This window comes from Ailuropoda melanoleuca, chromosome 6 (assembly GCF_002007445.2).
Source record: "Ailuropoda melanoleuca isolate Jingjing chromosome 6, ASM200744v2, whole genome shotgun sequence".
NCBI classification, from domain to species: Eukaryota; Metazoa; Chordata; class Mammalia; order Carnivora; family Ursidae; genus Ailuropoda; species Ailuropoda melanoleuca.
The window spans coordinates 85,729,158-85,749,005 of NC_048223.1; the positions used below are offsets into that span (position 1 = coordinate 85,729,158).

Genomic DNA, 19,848 nt, shown 5'->3' on the forward strand with positions numbered 1-19,848 from the left:
CTAAAATCAGTTTTAAGCCTTTTTAGGATATTTTAAATTTAATTTTTCTATTCTGATCTCATCTTCTACTCTTCATTTTTTTCATTATAATGGTCACCATGCCTTTATTTATCTGTCAGGTTTTCTATAATTGAACTTTAAAAAATATGTTAAGAATATATTATAATTTATCTCAATAAAATGACAAGAAATTGAAATAATTTCAAATGTAAGGCTTCTTTAAAAAAATTTTCCTTTAAATTTTTTTTAACTTTAAAATGTATAGTTTTTTTCCCCACAATTGATTTCTCTAAAGGTTATGAACAAAATTTCAAAGTATTTTAAAAAGTTATATAAAACGTTTGTGTATTTAGAAGAAATATGTTACATTGAGTTTAGTGTATATGAGAATTGGACATCTGCACTTTGACTACTTTTTTGAAGTGGGGAAGTTTGTTTTTATGTGGTGTACTGTAATGAAGCACTTTCCATATTTCAAATTCAAGTTTTAGGTTAGGTGAAAATAAACGTTTAAATAATGAATTTTTGAAAATTAGGGATTACATTGGTTTCTACAGCTTATTTATCAAGGAATTCTAAGCATTCCGGATTTGAACTTTCTCATGTAATAATTCTCAGACTAGAGAAACCTTTTCTGTCCCTGGCTTGAGTTAGTGTTCAGTTGTATTTTTAGTAACAGTCCTAACTCAGTAGCTATGTAACCACTGAGCGAAGATGGAGTCACAGGGTAAACTGGGCTTGCTTCCCACAGGGAGGGCTGGGAGTTGAGCAGGAAGGAAGGCCTGTTTGTCAGTGCCTTGTATGCAACTATGTCTGAGTAGGCAGCCGGCGACACAATGTCTCCCTTGTACAAAGTAACTCTCTTAGTGAGTGCTCAGATATGTGAGGAAAAAGTGTTTGGGTAAGTGAAGGAGAAGCTTGGGGTGTTTCAAGGAGATTCTTCTTGTGTTTTGTGGCATTTGGATTTCAGGGAGTGTACTATTTGTTGCTGCAAAGTACTGGCTTTGTTTTCAGTGGCATTTTAGACTTTTTGAACAAGCTCTACCGTAGACAGAGTGAAGCTTCTTACTTTCTAAACTGTGAGCTTAATTTAAAAAATATGATTTTTTTGTGATGAAAACTTAATTTGTGCTTCTTGAAATCGGTGAAAGCTAATTGTGGCATTTATTTTTGCGAACAAGTTCTCTACTAGACTTAAAATCTTCTACTTTTGTTAATCATTTTCATTCTGAAGTCAGAACCAGCTAGTGATAATGATGAAAACCACTAAAAACTGATTACTGGTGTTTAAAATGTATAATGTTGATAACAAGGATAATTTGCTTGTTTTAAAACACTGGGACCGTTGTTACTTAAGTGCCTGTGATATGAAAGTTTTATAATTTACTTCAATTTGAATACTATAAAGTTCAGTTTTCACCAAAAGAACTGGTTACTTTTCTTCTGGAAATTTTGATTTTGTGATTAGCTAATATAAATGGCTGGTATTTTTAGCACATCGTTTTTATATTCTCAGCAGCATTTAATTATGAAGCTTAAGAGTTAACTTTTATAGAGTGTGTACATGTTAATAGTGTTTTGCTTTTGAATGTGTCTAGTGGAGTGTGACAATATGAACCGCTTTGACCGGTCAGACAGAAATGTTCGGCAGTCTCAGGAAGGATTTTGGAAAAGGCCACCCCAGAGGTGGAGTGGACAGGAGCATTACCACCTTAGCCATCCTGACCACTATCATCACCATGGAAAAAGTGACTTGAGCAGGTGAGTCTAATTTAGATTACATTTCCTATCTTTTGATTAATTTTGAATCATAATATTCCCCTACCCCCTCAAAACTATTTTTTAATTTGGTTCTTAGAGGCACCAAAAAATATTTCAAATTATATGTGGTACTAATTGGAATAATTTGTCTAATTCTTTCCTTTCGGCCCAAATCTTTTTTCATTAGCTTTATCATAAATAAAAGTATTTTATTTATGTCTGCTGTTTGGACTTCATGTTTTGTTATGATTTTCTAGTTTTCATTTGGGAATGATTATATGTTGAATTTGTTAAAGTTAATTATTTTTAAAATAATGTATGAAATTAGTGCCAAGTGACTATCTTCTTTGCTTATAGATAAATTAAAAGTTTCTGAAGCACTATTAGAAACAGAAGATACTGTACAATACCAGAATTCTTTTCCTTTTTGAAGCATAGCATAGTTTTTAAATTCATAAGATCTTATGTATAATATGGCTCTGTAGTTGATCAAACCTGGGATCAATCCCTGGCCTGACACAAATTAGCTTTGTGAGCTTAAATAATTTTTTAAAACCCTCTCTACTTTAGTTTATCATCTGTAAAACACAGTTAATAATAGCTTTCTTCCAGTGTTCAAGGATGAGAGACAAAAGTGCTTGAGCAGTATATGGCTTAGAGTAGGCACCCAGCGGTGGTAGTTATTATTAATTTTTTTCCTTTTCACTTCCTCATCTCATTTCACTAGGGATTTGAGGTCATTTCGGGGCACAGTTACCATACAGATAATAAAATTGGATAAGGAAACAATGGAAGGAAAATGACCCCATATAGTTCCTGAAATAAGAAAAAAATTTGGTTCTAAGAATCCTTGCAGCAAAAACAAAGAACAGACCTTAATCCATTACAAGATTTATCCTATACTACAAGATAAAGAATGTGTTTCTCCTGAATTGACTTGCTTTCATGAGACAGAAACTTGAAAGAAGCTGCTTTACGTGAATTCTTAGAAGGGGAATACTTTGTGTTATAGTGGAACAGGTCTCAGCTTCCTAAAGTAGAAATGATAAATTCCTTAAGTCCATTTTGTACCTGTGTTCTTCAGTGCAAGCTACAAAGAACTCTAGACTAGTGAGAAAAGGCAGTTCTGCAGTGGGTCACAAAATAATGAGGTTTAACTAAGAATCCTTCTGTTGGTATAATTTGACAAAAGGATAAAACGTAGAAGATCTAGAAGAATACATGGAGTATATATTTTTCTAGGCATTATTTTGGCTGTTGTTTTTTATAGCTGGGCTTTTGATAAACAAGGGACATCAGAGAGTTGTTATTGTCAGGCAAGAATATGATGTAAAGATAGTCGTAATTGCAAATAATAAAGATTATGCTTCCCTCATCATTGATATTTGGTTTATATGGAGGTAAATTTAAGGCCAACTTGTGAAAATTTAGAAGCCTAACTAAAATGTGAACCATTGCTTATACTTCTGGTAAGATTTATTCATCCATTTAACAAATACTCATTGAGAACCTATATGTTGAACCCTGTGCTAAATTCTCAATCTGGGGTGTATTTGGAGATAGTGTGAGAGGTGATAGCTGTGGCTTGGTAATGACTTCTTAGAGCATTGTTCTGAGGATGCTAAAAACAATTATGTAATGCATGAGCTCAGTTGGAGTCATTACAGTTATTGGTTATGTAGAAGATTCATGTGCCTCTTCCATCCCATACAAAGTTGAGTAGTAATACTTCTTGGATGTTAAGTCTGTGGGAGAGGCAGGTATATTGCAGTATTAGTGCAGTACAATGATGATGGGTGCCTTAATTAAAGTGATTTATATAGGACTCCAGAAGTATGCAGCATCTGGTTTTTGTCTAAGGTAGTGGTGTGTAAAGGAAGTTACTATTGAACTGGTAAGTGTGACTAGAGATTGCAGAGGAGTGGTTTCTATAGGAGAAGGATGAGTATTCAGATGGGAAAAAATAACATGTGCAAAACCATATATCAGTACTGTGGCATTTTTAGAGAACTAAGTTTTTAGTTGGATTGCTAGGTCATTTGGAGGAATGAATAGATGTGATCTCTAACAGCAAAACTTCCTATTTTAAGATAAAGAGTGGCAAATTTCAGCTTAAAATGGGATTATAAATCAGACTGTTCCAAATGGAATGAATTACCTGGATAGAGGTAGTAATCTCTGTCCCTGAGAATGATCAAGCTGAGACTGATTAGTCATCTTTCAGAAAGTTCAAGAACATTTTCCAAAAACCATATTCCTGGATGTTCATAGGTATAGAGGAGCGATTATCTGATCAAATAAGTACAGGGATGAACAAATTAATGTTAAATGAGTTTTTTTAAAAGTGGACTTTGCATTGCCTTTAATACATAGATATAGTACTATGATTTTGCAAAATGTGGTAAAAGATAGAATATGTAGCCATTTCACAAAACACTTGACCACAGATCTCTTTTACACGTTGTGTTTTGAGGGACTAGTGATTTGTGGATCATCCACCCTGGTGATTCTCTGGGAGGAAAGAGATATGCACCTTTTCTTGGGTGTTGCTCATTTGACTCAATGCAGGACTTCCCAACGAGTGGGCACACTGGTTTGTCATGAATAGTTACAGGTTAACCATTTTATTGATCCCTTTGGCCTTTGAGGTGGCCATCTGGGTTTGGTATATCTAGATCCCCTGGAGCTAGTTATGAGGTTGGGTGGTACAGAGAGAAACCCCATTCAAGACAAGCCTTACTCTCCAGTACACCTGAAAACTATTCTTTTCTCTCCATGCCTTGATTTTAAAAAGTTTGGATGCGCTAATCCCAAGGCCTTTTTGACATCACATGTGTAAAAGTATCTCTTCCTGTTCTATGACTTCTTGAGCGTTAAGTTCCCTTTCCTTTCTGTTCTTTAATTCCCATCGTTGTCTTTTTTTTTTTAATTATAGGAATCTGTCTTATCCATAATGTAGGGGACTGGTAATTCAGAACCACTGAACAGTTTCCTTTTATTTTTATCATTATACTATGCTCTCTTTTCATCTGGCCTAACCTTTCACTCCTCTTTCTCCCGCAACCTCCTTCTTTCCCTGTACTTTCCATTATGCTATATGGAATTCTCTCACATCCGAACAAACTCAACATTTTTTACTTACTCTTTGCCTACATTCTCCTGATTATAACTGAAATCTGTTTCCTAAATGTACTAATTCTCTGGTAGTATTTTTATATGAGGGATTCTTATTTTCCAATCACTCCAGTACTTTAGTGTTTAGAGTTGGGGTCTTTGTCTTCACTTCTTATTTGCTTCTAATCAAAGTATTTTTCAGTCTCTTTCCTTTGAGACTTAGGGCATTTGGCTGTATCAAATCATCCTTATTGGTCCCTACCCCTTGCTCACAAAAATCTTGACCCTTGGCTCATTTTCCCTGTCATTTTAAGCTTTGCTGCAATCCTGAATGCCTCCAGTGCTCAGGTATATGATTCATTTAACCTCCTAACTCATTAGTTTCTTAGGAGTTTCTGTATACGAACAAGGTCATGTCATCAGAGAATGGATATAGTTTTACATTTTTCTTTCCCATCTGGGTGCTTTTCATTTTTTTCTCCTGCGTAATTCCTGTGTGTAGAACCTTCAATACAGTGTTGAACAGGAGTGGTGAGAGCAAACATTTGTGCCTTTCTCATATTAGGGTAACGCGTGTAGACTTTTACTGTTAAGTATGATGTTAGCTCTGCTTTTTCATAGGTAGTCTTTATCAGTTGAGGAAGTTCCCTTCTGTTCATATTTTGTTGAGTGTTTTTATCATGAAAGTGTGTTGGAGTTTGTCAAATGCTATTTCTGTGACTATTGAGATAATAAATTTTTTTTTTTGCATTCATTCTCTTAATGTGGTATATGACATTGACTGATTTAAATATGTTGAATCAACCTTGGATTTCTTGGCTAAATAATAATTGGTCATGGTATATAATCCTTTTATATATTGCTAAATTCAATTTGCTAGTATTGTGCTGAGGATTTTTGTGTATATATTCATAATAAATATTGGTCTATAATTTTATTTTTTTGAGATGTCTTTGTGTGCTTTTGGTATTATGATCATATAGATTGAGTAGGAAAGTGTTTCTTTCATTTCTGTTTTTGGAAGAGCTTATAGAATTCACCGGTGCAATTATTTGGGCTTGGGCTTTTCTTTGTGGAAAATTTTTTGATTACTAATTTAATCTCTCTAGATAGATATCTACCGAGTTTTGTCAGTTTTTGGTATAGTTCAAGTCTTCTGTTTCCTTGCTAACCTTTTTCCTAGTTGTATCCATTAATGAGGAGGAAGTATTAAAGTTTCCAACTACAGTTTATCTTGTAGGGAACATCTGATAGCAACACATTCTCTCAGTTTTTTTTTTTTAATATGGTGATGTTTTAATTTCTCTTTAATTTTTAAGACTCATTAATTTTGCTAGATATAGAATTCTTGGTTGACAGTCTTCCTTTTAACATTTTGACCCCCATGCTTTCTTATGAACAATCAGCTGTTAATCTTACTGAGTGTGTCTTCTAATGAGTCATATTTTTCCTGCTTTGTTCAGAATTCTCACTTTTTCTTTAGCTTTTGATAGTTTATTTTATGTGTCTCTTAATATATCTTGGAGTTTGTTGAGATAATGACTAGACAACAATTTTTTTTAAATGCCTTGAACTAGTAAGTATCCCAGCCTTTGCCAAGGGGCTTTATATATGCGTGTGTTTAGGGATACTTTCAGCAACCTTGTAAGCAGTTTGCAGCTCTGCCTTAGCCTTCATTTCCTCCTTGCTCAGAGACTCAAGGTCAGCCAAGGGTGAGAGGTGAAGGCCTTCCCAGGTATTTCCTTGGTATGCACACAGACCTACACAGCTGTATGGCCTTCTCTGTGTCCAAGAATATGCTGGGGCATTTCAAAGCCTCCTGTGGGCATCTCCTTCTTCAGGTTTTTCTTTTTAAGTTTTTTGATCACCTCTTGTTTTGATCGCCCGTCTGAGGCAGCTTGAAATTTTAAACAATTGCACTGATTTTTTTTCAACAAATGCGCTAGAGATAAGGCTGTTCCCACTGAGAAACCTCAGAATTGGGTCAAATAAAACAACAACTGAGAATGGGCCTTTTCTAGGGAGGTGCTAGTTAGATCAAATAGTAACTCTTTTCTGGAAATGGTGCTTTTCAAAGAATTCCAAACCCAGTTCACGATTCACTCCTCCCTCTAGTGATTACTGAATTTCACTGCTATTATGCTTGTAAGGCTCTTGTTTTTAAAGCTACCACAGAGCTGGGGAGATAGGCGTGGCAATAGAGTAAATTAAAATCCACAGAGTTTGTTTTCACCAAGATTCAAGTGGGTTTTTCTTTTCTTTTGTCTCTTCATTTTTTCTCTTTTCTTTTTCCATTTTTCTTTTTCTTTCTTTCTTTCTTTTCTTTCTTCCTTTCTTCCTTTCTTTCTTCTCCTTGGTTGTGGCAGACGTTTGGTTGTTTTCCATGGTATTGACTAAGTTGATTTTGACAAATTCACCAGTGTTCTCAGTGCTTTTATGGAGGGGTGGACTTTTTGGAGATCTTTATTCTGCCTTTCTGGAAATACTTCCTTCTGTCTTTTTTTTTTTTTTTTTAATTAATAGACTTCATTTCTTAGAACAGTTGTAGTTTTAGCAATATTGAGCAGAAAGCACAGAGAGTTCTCATATACTCCCTCACCTTTTTTAATACAATTTTTCCTATTAACATCTTGGATTAGTTGTTACAATCAATCAGTCAATATTGATACACTGTTATTAACTAAAATCCATAGTTTACATTAGGGTTCGCTCTTTGTATATACATTCTGTAGCCTTTGACACATGCATAATGATCTGTATCTACCATTACCTATCATACAGAATAATTTCACTGCTCTTAGACTCCCATGTCCTCCTTGTATTATCCCTTCCTTCTCCCTCAGCCCCCACCAATACTATGGTAACCACTGATCTTTTTACTGTCTTCATAGCTTTGCCTTTTCCAGAATGCCATATAGTTGTCGTCTTTTCAGATTGTCTTCTTTCCCTCAACAATATGCGTTTAAGTTTCCTCCATGCCTTTTCATGGCTCGATAGCTCCTTTCTTTTTATCACTAAATAATAGTCTATTGTGTGGGTGTACTATAGTTTATTTATCAATTCACCTCCTGAAACACATCTTGATTGCTTCCAAAATTTGGCAATTATGGATAAAGCTGCTCTAAACCTTTACATGTGTAAGTTTTGAACTCATTTTGGTAAATAACAAGAAGCAACGGTTGCTGGATCATGTAGTAAGATGTTTAGTTTGTATGAAACTGCCAAATTGGCTGTACATTTTACATTTTCTCCAGCAGTGAATGAGAGCTTCTATTGTTACACATCCTCACCAGCATTTGGTGGTGCGTATTGAATTTTAACCATTCTAATAGGTGGGTAGTGATATCTCATTGCTGTTTTAATTTGTAGTTCCCTAAGGATGTATAATGTTGAGCATTGTTTCATATGCTTATTTGCCATTTGTACATCTTCTTTAGTGAGATGTCTGTTTAGAACTTTTGCTCATTTTTAAATTTAGTTGTTTTTTTTCTTGTTGAATTTTAAGAGTTCTTTGTATATTTTAGATACCAGACCTTTATCAGATATTTTACAAATATTTTCTCCCAGTCTGTGACTTCCCTTTTCAAATCTCCTAATGGTGTTTTTTTCAAAGAGCAAGTGTTTTAAATTTTATGCAGTCAGGTTTATAAATTTTTTCTTTCGTGGATTATACTTTTTGTGTTATATCTAAAAAGTTGTTGCCCAATGCTGTGTCACCTGGATTTTCTTCTTTGTTACCTTTTGTTTTACATTTTACATTTAGGTCTTTGATACATGTTGAGTTAATTTTTGTGAACAGTGTGAAGGGTCATTTTTTTTCTCTATGGATTCTAGTTTTTCTAGTATTACTTGTTGAAAAGACTATCCAGTCTCCTTTGTTTTTGTTTTTTGTTTTTTTTCTTTTCCTATATTTTCTTATTTTTTTTTTTTACTGAAGTATAATTAACATACAGTGTTATAGTAGTTTCAGGTGTACAACATATTGATTCAGCAGTTCTGTACATTACTCAGTGCTCACCATAAAGATTGTCACCATCTGTCACCAAAACAACATTATTATATTACTGACTATATTCTCTGTGCTGTACTTTTCATCTCTGTGACTTATTATTTTATAACTGGAAGTTCGTACCCATCAATACCCTTTATTCATTTCACTCATCCCCCTAACTAGATTCCCATTGGCCACCATCAGTTTGTTCTCTGTATGTAAGAGTCTGTTTCTTTGTTTGTTTATTTATTAGATTCCACATATAAGTGAAATCATGGTATTTATCTCTCTTTGTCTGACCTATTTCACCTAGCATAATACCTTGTAGGTCCATTCATGTTGTTGCAAATGGCAAGATCTTTTCTTTTTTTTTTTAGTAACTGAGTAATATTCCATTGTGTGCATACACACACATACACACACCACATCTTCTTTATCCATTCATCTATCAGCGGACACTTGGGTTGCTTCCGTATCTCAGCTATTATAAATAATGCTGCAGTAAACATAAGGGTGCATGTGTCTTTTCAAATTAGTGTTTTTGTTTTCTTGGGCAGATACCCAGTAGTGGAATTACTAGATCATATGGTATTTCTGTTAACCTGTCTCCTTTGAATTGCCTTTGCTCTTTTATCAAAGATCGTTTGACTATATGTGTGGATATATTTTGTTTTGTTTCACTGATCTATTTGTCTATTTTTTCATCTGCACCAGTCTCAATTACTCTCACTTTATGTAGTAAGTCTGGAAATCAGATAGGGTCAGTATTCTGACTTTCTTTTTCTTTTTATTGTTTATTCTGGCTCTTCTTCCTATTCATATAAACTTTAGAATCACTTTGTTGAAATTCACAAAATAATTTGGTGGGATTTTGATTGAGACTGTATTGAATCTAATATTGAAAAAATATAATAACCATGAATATAAAAATACATATATTTAACTTTTAATATATAGTTTTTATTAAAGATGAAAAAAGAAACACTAAAGGTTTTGTGAAATCAAAGTGTGACTCAGATTAGGAAATAAATGAAGAAGAAAAATTCTCTTTCTCCCTGTTTCTCTCACATACACATTTCCAACTGCTAATGTGTGAATCACAAACCTTCAGATTAGCACAGAATCACACATCGTAGTAATCAAGAAGCTTGGGTAGAAGTGAAGGATATAAGTATATGGGTACAGCCACGTAATTTGGGGAGATTCCTTTAAAACGGCAATAATGATTATGCAGTGTTGTGATTATTAGGTGTGTGGATTGAATATCAGGTGCTGCTATTGTATGGATTCAATTTAAATGGTTTAAAAACAAAAGCTTATCTCTTAGAGATTCCTTTTTACAGTTATTCTGATCCCATTTTGGGGGGATGATTTTATTGGCTATATTTAGAACAATGTTAAATAATATTGGTGATGGTGGACATTTCTTTCTCATGCCTCTATAACTACTGAACTCATTTTTGCCTTAATCCATACCTGTATTGGTTCATTTCTTCATGTTCAGTAGCCTACCTGGCCTGTGGTCAGCTGCAGAGAGTCTGCCTATGCTAACACACTGCTTACTGTCCAGTGTTATGAGGTGTTGTGTCCAGTAATTTCTCTATTTTTCATGTTTCTTTTTCTTTACCTTCTTTATGTTTTCAACCCTGGGTTTGTGCTTGTACTCTTAGAAAGTGATTTTACCTCTCATTCTGTTTTAAGGTTCAGATTCCCATGTGTGAACTGCATCATCCTCTCGGAATGTGGAATCTCAAAATCTTCATTATCTTTCGGTTCTATTTTCTTTCCTCTCCTATCTTTAATAGGGTCCTTTTATTTTCTGAAAATAACCCATTATATATTTGCTTTCTGTTCCATCTTTGTCTTCTTTTGACCTTCCCCGTTATTTTCATTTTTTTCCAGCGAAGTTCAGTAAGGTGTAATGTTATTTCCAATGTATTGTCAGATCGTTTCACACCAAATACAAAGTATAAACATATTGTGTTAAAATGTATCAATTGAAGAATATAGGTGAAGGTTATATGACATTATAGCATGCTTTTGACATTTATGTTAGAAAATTTTTTCAATATAAAGAAGTTGCAAATTATAGTAACAACAATAATACAATAGCAATTAGTTTTTATTTAACATTTACAATATATCAGGCACTATTCCAAGCACTTTAACATATATTACCTCATTTGAGACTTACACCAATCTAATGAGGTAAGTACTTGTATTATCTTCATTTTATAGATCAAAAAAGTGAAGGATAGTTAAAGTAACTTGTCCTGTTACTAGCTAGTAAGTGACAAAGCTGAGATTTGAACTCAGGAAATGTGTGCAGGTAAATATGAAAATGAATAAGATATGGTCTTATTTGCAAAGGGCTTGTAATCTAGTTAGAGGTGATAGCTATATAGATTTCTTTAATTTGTACTAAATAAATTAAGAATCCTAAAATGCTAATTTTATCTAGTTGAGGGAATCAGGAAGGGCTTTTAGAGGAAGTAGCATTTTAGTATGAGGAGATGTTAAGTTCCATTTTGGAACTCATGGGGTAAGTATTTGAACTTCCACCGAAGGTGTTTGAACTTTGTTTATTTCATACTGGAGAACATTGAGAGTTAAAGAAATTATGGCCCAAAAACATTAAATATTTTCAGTAGCTGGTTATTGTCAGTCAGGACTTAAACCGTAATCCTAGTCAAGAGGTGGCTCTTTTATACCGTTGTGATTTTCTAGATACCAAATCTTTCACTATTGTTAGTGATAAAGACTTGTGACTCTTCCTTTGAATGTTTTTAATTCATTAGTTCCTTCCACGTGGTTAATATTTAGTCAGCCTGGAACAAGCTTTACTCTGTACCTATTTCTCATATTGTAGATTGCAGAGTAGTCTCCTTCAGTCTCTTCCCTCTCTAATCTTTGTTTTATTCACTTGGTAACATAGAAGGTAAAGTTTAATTTTATTATTAACTGGGACTTTAATGTAACTGCTTCCAGATTATAATTTTAAAGTAGAACTAAAGAACTTTAGAATTTCAGCGATGGAAGCTTGAAAAGAAACAACCTACTGGTTAAAATCCATGATCCTTAATCATTCAGTGAAAGCAGCAGCAACAAAAATAAACAAAAAGCTAACTGGTCTCTGATACAGAGGAAAAGAATATACAGTCTGTGTCTTCAGGGAGTTTATAATTTGGCACAGATTGCAAATCAACACAATATACTATGTCAGGTAATATGGTGGGGCATACTAGAGGGCTCTATAAGGACACCTGTGGAAGTACGAAGCCCTCCTTTGGGGGATTAAGAAAGCTCTCCCTGAGGAAATGCCAACTAATTTAAGATGAAGAGTTATCATTCTTCAGATCAAGTGTGCAGTGGAGGGCAGGGTGGGTAGCTTGGCCAGAATACAGAGAGATTGACATAGGTTTGGAGATGAGGGAGATTGTACTGTGCTTCAGGCAATCTCAGGTAATTGACTGTGGATTAAGAAGTTGGTCTGCGGGAGGCAGATGTGTTAAGGGATGAAGTTAAAGAATAAATTGGATTCAGGCTATCTTTGGCCTCATAAGCCATATTTGAAAGTGTCCCTGTCCCTGAAAAACATGCCTTGTACTTTGTGCCATTGCTTTTCATTTTCTTTTTCCAGAAAGCCTTCACTTTTCATTCCAGTCAAATTCAAACCTCATACTTTATAGTTCATCCCAGGTTCTTTTCTGCCTAAGAAAATCTTCCAAAGTATGTCAACTTTTTTCTTTGGAAATATTGCTTATCTCTACTCTTCATATGCCAGATGATTCTATATTTTTGTTTTACTGCTTTGCTAACTTATTATTACTATATATTTTTTATCATTCCATGTATAGATTGCCCATCTATTCAGTAATGAATGGTTAAATAATATTAATTGATCAGTATTTGAATTTAATAATTCAACTCTAATTTGAACCAATAAAAATAAAGCAGAGTTATATATAAACACATAGGTCTCAGCTATAGATCAACAATTTGAAAGTTCTTAAATTTTTTTTTCCTTGGGTTAAAACAATCAGACCTGAAATCATGTACAAAATACAGTTTCAGAGAAATACAATCTTGTGAAAACCAAGCTTATATTGAATATTTAAGAGCTTTGAGATTTGGGACTAGTTGTTTAAAAACTAGAAAATTTGGTGAAAACCATGTTTCTACTTTTTCAGTCTGGTTAAAAATTAATGTGTTGTGGCTTTTGCAAATTTAATGCATCATGAATTTAACTTTAATCCTGCTATATTAACATAGCCATTATATTGAAGAGAATACTTTTTCAGTGTGTTATTTTATATATCTTATATATTTTTTATTTTTATATTTATATATATTTACATATATAAAAAGTTCATGTCTTAAGAACCAACTGGAATTATGTATTATGTGAATGCAGTAATTTCAAAATGGCTGTAGCAAGTGACTTCTGATTAAAACATTGTGTTTTTCACATCCGTAAAACACATTAGCCCTAGTTATTTTTTTTCCTGCTTTTTCAGCGTGTATATTGTATGAAACTAGAGGGAAGTTTAAACTTTCTTAGAGTAGATTTTTTTAAAAATATAGCTTAAAATTAGGAAATATGTGGTGAGTATAAGACTTTTATAAAACCAAGTTTAACCTTTGTTGGAAAAGAAAATTTATCAATAATGTAAAAAAATAAGAAGCAACAGTTCGTCTGTCTTAACTCTTTGCCGGAACTAACAAAGGATCAGAAACTAGGGGTGTGTGACCAAACTGGGAATTAACATAGGTAGCATAGTTATGGGGCTAAAAAAAGATGTGAAGTTCAAGAGGCCAATGAAAGTCAAAAGCTAAAGTGCAGACAGTCTGTTCAGGCAAGGAAAATAAGTATAATTTTTTTCAGGCAAGGCCTTTCCCTAGAGTTTTTTGTTTTTCTTTCATTTCCTAAGGAATAAGGTTTATTCACCAATGTTGAAAATGCACAAAAAGGGGGAAGAATGCAGAAGATAATTATATTAATGAGAACTAGAACTGATTGGAAATTTTGGTGGAAACAAATTCAGTGTCTGAGGTAAACAAAAGTCAAAGGCTATGTGATAATGGTAAATGATTTGTAATAATCACTGCGATAATTTCATTACCCTATTTCTTTCTGAAATTATGTTGTATGTCTTTTCCCTCCAACTTCTTCCCCTGCCCTTCCAGAGGCTCTCCCTATAGAGAATCTCCTTTGGGTCATTTTGAAAGCTATGGAGGGACCCCCTTTTTCCAGGCTCAGAAGATGTTTGTAGATGTACCTGAAAATACAGTGATACTGGATGAGATGACGCTCCGGCACATGGTCCAAGATTGTACTGCTGTAAAAACTCAGTTACTCAAACTGAAACGTCTGTTGCATCAGGTGAGTATATATAAACATTTTTAGCTCTGATATTTTGAATTGCAAAATGGATTGTTTTTACTTTTTTTTTTTAAGTTAATTGGGTTTCTGATGTCTATTCAAATTTCTGTAGAAAAAATGCTTGTAAATAATACATAACAAACTTTTGTCGGAGGAAAAAACGTGGGATTTTATGTGATGCTTTCAGTACAGTCCCCAACATTTATGAGCTGTGTGATATTTGGTAAACCAATTTTTCTCCTATTTCCTTATTGCATTATAAGGTTATTGACAGAATTAGGAATACTAGTTGTAAATTTAGAGATCTAACACCTGAAGATTAGTATTCAGGCATTTAGTTATCAGTGGCTGTAGGAAATAAACAGCAGTTTTTACTTACATAATCATAGCCATATAATTTAACTTTTGTTTGAAATCTTCAAATTTAGTCTTCCTTAGTCCTTCCACTTTTTTGCGCGCGGGGCGGGGGGGAATCTAGACTCATAGCAGTGATGTGACTTGTCCAAAGTCCAAAGACACAGGGTGAGCGGATGTTAGGACCTGGCTTCTCACTCAGTAGTACTTTTTTTTTGTTCAAGCTTTCAGACAAGGTCAGATGAATAGCAGAAAACTGAGGAATAAAATACTAATTTTAAATCATGGGTATCTTTTGGTTAGTTTTAAAGCTATGTTTATTTTTTGTAGACTAGCCACATTTTCCTTAAAATTATGGTTGAGAACGAACAATCTAGCTTCTCTGCTGAACTTATTTTCTGGATTACCTTCCTTAGTGTTGTATGTTGTAGCTTCTTAGGGACCAATTCTTAGAATTCCTGGTGTCCATCAAAACCAGTCTCTTGATACACGCTCAGTAAAGGCTAGTTGAAATGAAATACGGCTCCTGTGTTAGTAATGACGATTAGCGTAGATATCCTGTTAAAGTCATGAAAATTGTTACGTAAGTACTTGATTATGGATTCTTCGGACTTCTCTTCTCCATTATTTTGGATGTTGGATTACTTTTTGAAAATAAACTTTTCTGTGCTATGGCTGGGAGCAAGAAGTAGATCTTTTTCAGATCTGAGATCCTGGGACTTCTCTAGAGAGAGAAAGAGATTTCATGACTGAAATTTCCAGACATAGAGCTTAAAATTTTAACTGTAACTAGGAGATAGACTCCGGTTTATAGTATTTCTCTGCTCACTAGTCTGGGGAGATTTTCTCATCAGAAGCTTCAGAGTCAAAGGAAAGAGAAGGTAGAAGTGGTGGGGAATAACTAAAATATGTTTGATATATACTTTGAATCAGTCCTTATACTATCCATATACCACATACCCTCTTCTGTGTCTGGGTTTATTGCTCTAAAACGTGAAGCATGATAAATACTAGCTAATCAAAGCAGACCACGTCTAATCATGGGAGAAGTAGTATAATTCAGGAGAGAATACGTGAATTGGTAACCAATGATAAGCACCATAAAAATAGAAAACTTTTTTTAGACACTTTAAGAAAAACTGTGACTCTCTTAATGGCTCTTTTCTGTCATTATGACCTCTGAAATGTTACAGTAAACACTGATCGAGTTAACTTTACTTTTTGTTTGTGCAATGAAAACAAAATTATGAGAAGAAAAATTGTAGAATCTTTTTAGGGCATCTTTGAAACTTCCCAGAATGCTAGTAGAAGTTAAAAGCTGAATGAGTCTAAGATTTCATATAACTACCTATATTTTTTCCCTGTTTAATATTACTAAATTTAAAGAAGTTCGGTGTGATACATAGACATAGTTGTAAAAAATTCACATAGTATTCAGAGACTTAATGAAAATGCAGTGTTTCTGTCCTCTCCATCTTAGTCAACCTTTTTAGTCTGAACAGATTACCGTCTGAAGATTTCTCTAGAGCTATCATGAAGGGCCTTTTGTCATATTCTGGGCTTGGGTCCACTATTTCTTGTATTTCTTCTTCTTCTTCTTCTTCTTCTTTTTAGTTTATTTCTTCGTTTTGCTAGAGTGTATCTTTACTTTCTGAGAGAGGGTAAATGGATGGTAAATTTTTTTTAGTTACTGCATTACTGAAAATTTCTTTTATCTACTCTAATATTTAATAGTAATGATTTGGCAGGGATGGAAGAAATGAGTTTTCCCTTAGAGGCCTGAATGCATTGCTCTTCTAGGATTCAGGTTAACCACTGAGAAGAGTCTACATTCTGATCCATTCTGCATTTTATATAGCCTGTTTTTATTTATCTGAGAGATTTGTAATCTTTTTTCTTTCTTTTCCTGGCACTTTAATCTTTTATTTCTGGCATTGTGTAGTTTCACAGAGATGTCCTGGGATTTGAGTTTTGTTGTAGTTGTTTGTATGTTTCCCATTTAATGTATGTTTAATTTAGTAGATTCCTTTTAGATTTATATTGTGTGAAATTTTCTTATTTCTATGATTTTTTTTACCTCATTTTTTCTGTATCTTTCCAGAATTCTTGGTAATTACAAACCAGAACTTCTGAATTGATTCTCAATTTTTTATCTTTTTCTTTCATATTTTCCTTTGGATTTGATTGTCTTTTCTGGATATTTCCTCAACATCATATTTCAGCTCTCCATTTCTGTTGAATTACTTATATTGGCAATTGTATCCTCAGTGTCCAGGAACTCTTTATTATATGCCATTCCTTATTCATATCTTTCAATTTTTGTTTTATCAGTGACTATATTAAGTAGAGTGTTCCTATTAGGTTTTGTTAAGATTTCTCAAGTTCCTTGTATTATCTCTCTTTTTCCAAACAGTCATTTTGTTCTTTGTGCTTATTTTGGTTTCTTTCTTTTGGAATCTTTCTTCAAATATCTAATGATTATTTGTTGTTCATTAATATTTAAGAGTGAAGAATTAAAAAGTTGATTCAGGATTCTTTGTATGTGGGCTGGGCTGGTCAACTGGTTGGCTTGATTTTATAGTACTAGATGGATATTGGAGGACCCTCAATATCTGTTGAGTGAAGGATTTTTCCTTCTTAGGTTGTTCTGTTTTCTCCAGAGAAGCAACCTCTGATTTTTTTGCTTGGAATAGAAATGGAAGACTGGAAGTCTGTTCTTGCCTTATGCAGACTTCCAGTTAATTCCCATCATTTTTTTTTATTAAAGATTTTTATTTATTTATTCAACAGAGATAGAGACAGCCAGTGAGAGAGGGAACACAAGCAAGGGGAGTGGGAGAGGAAGAAGCAGGCTCATAGCGGAAGAGCCTGACGTGGGGCTCGATCCCATAATGCCGGGATCACGCCCTGAGCTGAAGGCAGACGCTTAACTGCTGTGCCACCCAGGCGCCCCAATTCCCATCATTTTTAACCCCGATAGGTCATATTCTTATTTTTTTCCTGTATCTAGCATTTTGACCCTCATTGGGGTTGTGCAGAGCAAATTGGTTCTCTTTTGTTCCATGTTCCCCATCTATACATACTTCAGTTATGTCTTTTTCTAGTCCTGCTAAATCACTTATTAAAGTTTCTGTCCCCTTTGTAATTCTCTTTATCATTATGGTTTATATGTTTTTAAAAACTCTTCTCCATCATTTCATTATAGGTTTAAAAGAAAAGATAAAAGTATCTCTAGTCAAAAATCCTCTTCTGTTGAGACACCTGGGTAGCTCAGTCTGTTAAGCATCCACTCTTGATTTTGGCTGAAGTCATGATCTCAGGGTGGTAAGATCCATCCCTGCCTCGAGCTCTGCACTGGGTGTGGAGCCTGCTTGAGAGTCTCTACCCCCTCCCACATCCTCCCCCACTCTCTCTTTAAAAAAAAAGTTCTCCTCTTTTAAAAAATATAGTAAAAATATTTTTTAAATTACTTTAGCTGTGTGAATGCCTTCTTTTGAAATTTCATTTTGTCACAGCTCAAAATTTGATTATTCTTTGCACATTCTTGTTTGCTGGATTTGCTATTAGAGAGGAGGGGTTTTGCACTCATTTGCAAACATAAGAACTTAAAGAAGCACTGGTAACCAGTATCTGCTTGGGCCTACTCATGAGAGATTGATTATGATAGGGAGAAGTCACCCTGGTTTCAGTAAAATATGAAGCCCTGCAAGATTTGATTGAGTGCTAGCTCAGAAAGAAGAATGTCCACAAAGAAAGAGGTAGTTGCATTATCTCTTATGTTCTCTTACTTTGCTGTTCTCTCTTCCAAAGGTTCACCTCAAGGCAGTGTTCCTTAAATTTAGACAGAAATCTTTTCTTTAATTATTTTCAGCAGTTTAGTTAGGCTATTTCACCTTACAAGATTGAATTGAATTGGGCGCCTGGTTGGCCTAGTTGGTTAAGAATCTGCCCTCGGCTGAGGTCATGATTCCAGGGTCCTGAGATTGAGCCTCGTGTTGGGCTCCTTGCAAAGTGAGGAGTCTGCTTCTCCCTCTCCTTCTGCCCCTCCCCCCGTTTGTGCGCTCTCTCTCTCTCTCAAATAAATGAATAAAATTTTAAAAAAAGATTAAATTCATAAAAGGAAACTAAAGAGAAATGATTAATGAAAATATAAGTATCGTAAAAATGATTTCTGTAGCCTGATTCTTAGTAGAAACAACAGAATTTTGTAGAGCTCCTGAAAAAATATAAATATGTAAAATTTCTATTACCTACTATTCAGTAAATGTATGTTAGATTGATTTTAATCAGACAGTTTTATAATTGCCTTACCTGGTTAGTTGCTGGTTATTTCTTAATCCAGTGGCCTCTCATTGCTGTCTTTATTTTTTTGATCTTGAGGACTTGATCAAGAGGCCGTACTTGATAAGGACAAATGAGAAACCACCTTTGCATTTTCTAGATTTCCCTTTAGTGTCTGTTACCAGTTTGGAGGAATTGCCTTTGGAATTAGTCTGGGTTCTCCAAAGAGAAAGAACCGAGTGGGGGGGAAGAGATTTATTATAGGGAATTGGCTCATGTGGTTATGGAGGTTGAGAGATCCCAGGATTAGCAGTTGGTAAGCTAGAAACCTAGGAGAGCTGGTGGTATAATTCTAGTCTGAGTCTGAAGGCTGGGAACCAGGAGAGCCAACAGTTAAGTTCCAGAATGAGTCTGAGTTCAAAGGCAGCAGAAGACCAATATTCCTGCTAGAAGACAGACAGAAAGAGAGAGAATTTTCCCTTACTCCATCTTTTCTTCTATTCAGGCCTTCAGTGGGTTGGATGAGGCTTACCCACATTGGGGAGGCATTCTGTAAGTTCATGGAGGTTGTTTTGATAGAAATATTGTGAATAGAGAGGCAAATCCATATCCAGAGTAATTGTCTATTCCAGTAAAGACAAAACATTGTTCTTTCCATGGTGGTCTAGTATAATCAACCTGCCACCAGGTAGCTGGCTGATCATCCAAGGAGTGGTGTCATATAAGGGGCTCGGTGTTGATCTCTGCTGCTGGCGAGTTAGGCACAAAGCAATGACCAAAGCCAAGGTGGCCGTGTTGCTGAGTCTATGCGTAACCTCCATCTCTGCTATCATTGCTATTTTGTTGATAAGCCCTTTGGAGGATGACAGAGGTCACTGGGGAAAGAGGCTTACTGGTATCCAGGAATGTGGATCAGACTATCCCCTGAGATACAAATACCTTCATAGTGTTTGCCCATTTACAG

At 34.6% G+C, this 19,848-nt stretch overlaps 1 protein-coding gene across 9 annotated transcripts in view; it reads left to right on the top strand.

Annotated features, from left to right (window-relative positions):
* CCSER2 (coiled-coil serine rich protein 2) overlaps nt 1-19,848 on the top strand; it is a 170,539-nt gene that overhangs the window by 81,821 nt on the left and 68,870 nt on the right. For 7 of the 9 annotated variants that reach the window (XM_034662799.1, XM_019795459.2, XM_019795458.2 and 4 more), the window contains 2 exons: nt 1,599-1,761; nt 14,054-14,249. In XM_034662799.1, coding sequence (XP_034518690.1) covers nt 1,599-1,761; nt 14,054-14,249 — 359 coding nt within the window. Of the gene's footprint in view, nt 1-693; nt 902-1,598; nt 1,762-14,053; nt 14,250-19,848 lie in introns of those variants that run through there. The other 2 variants (XM_011219941.3, XR_004626187.1) reach the window with 2 other exon arrangements.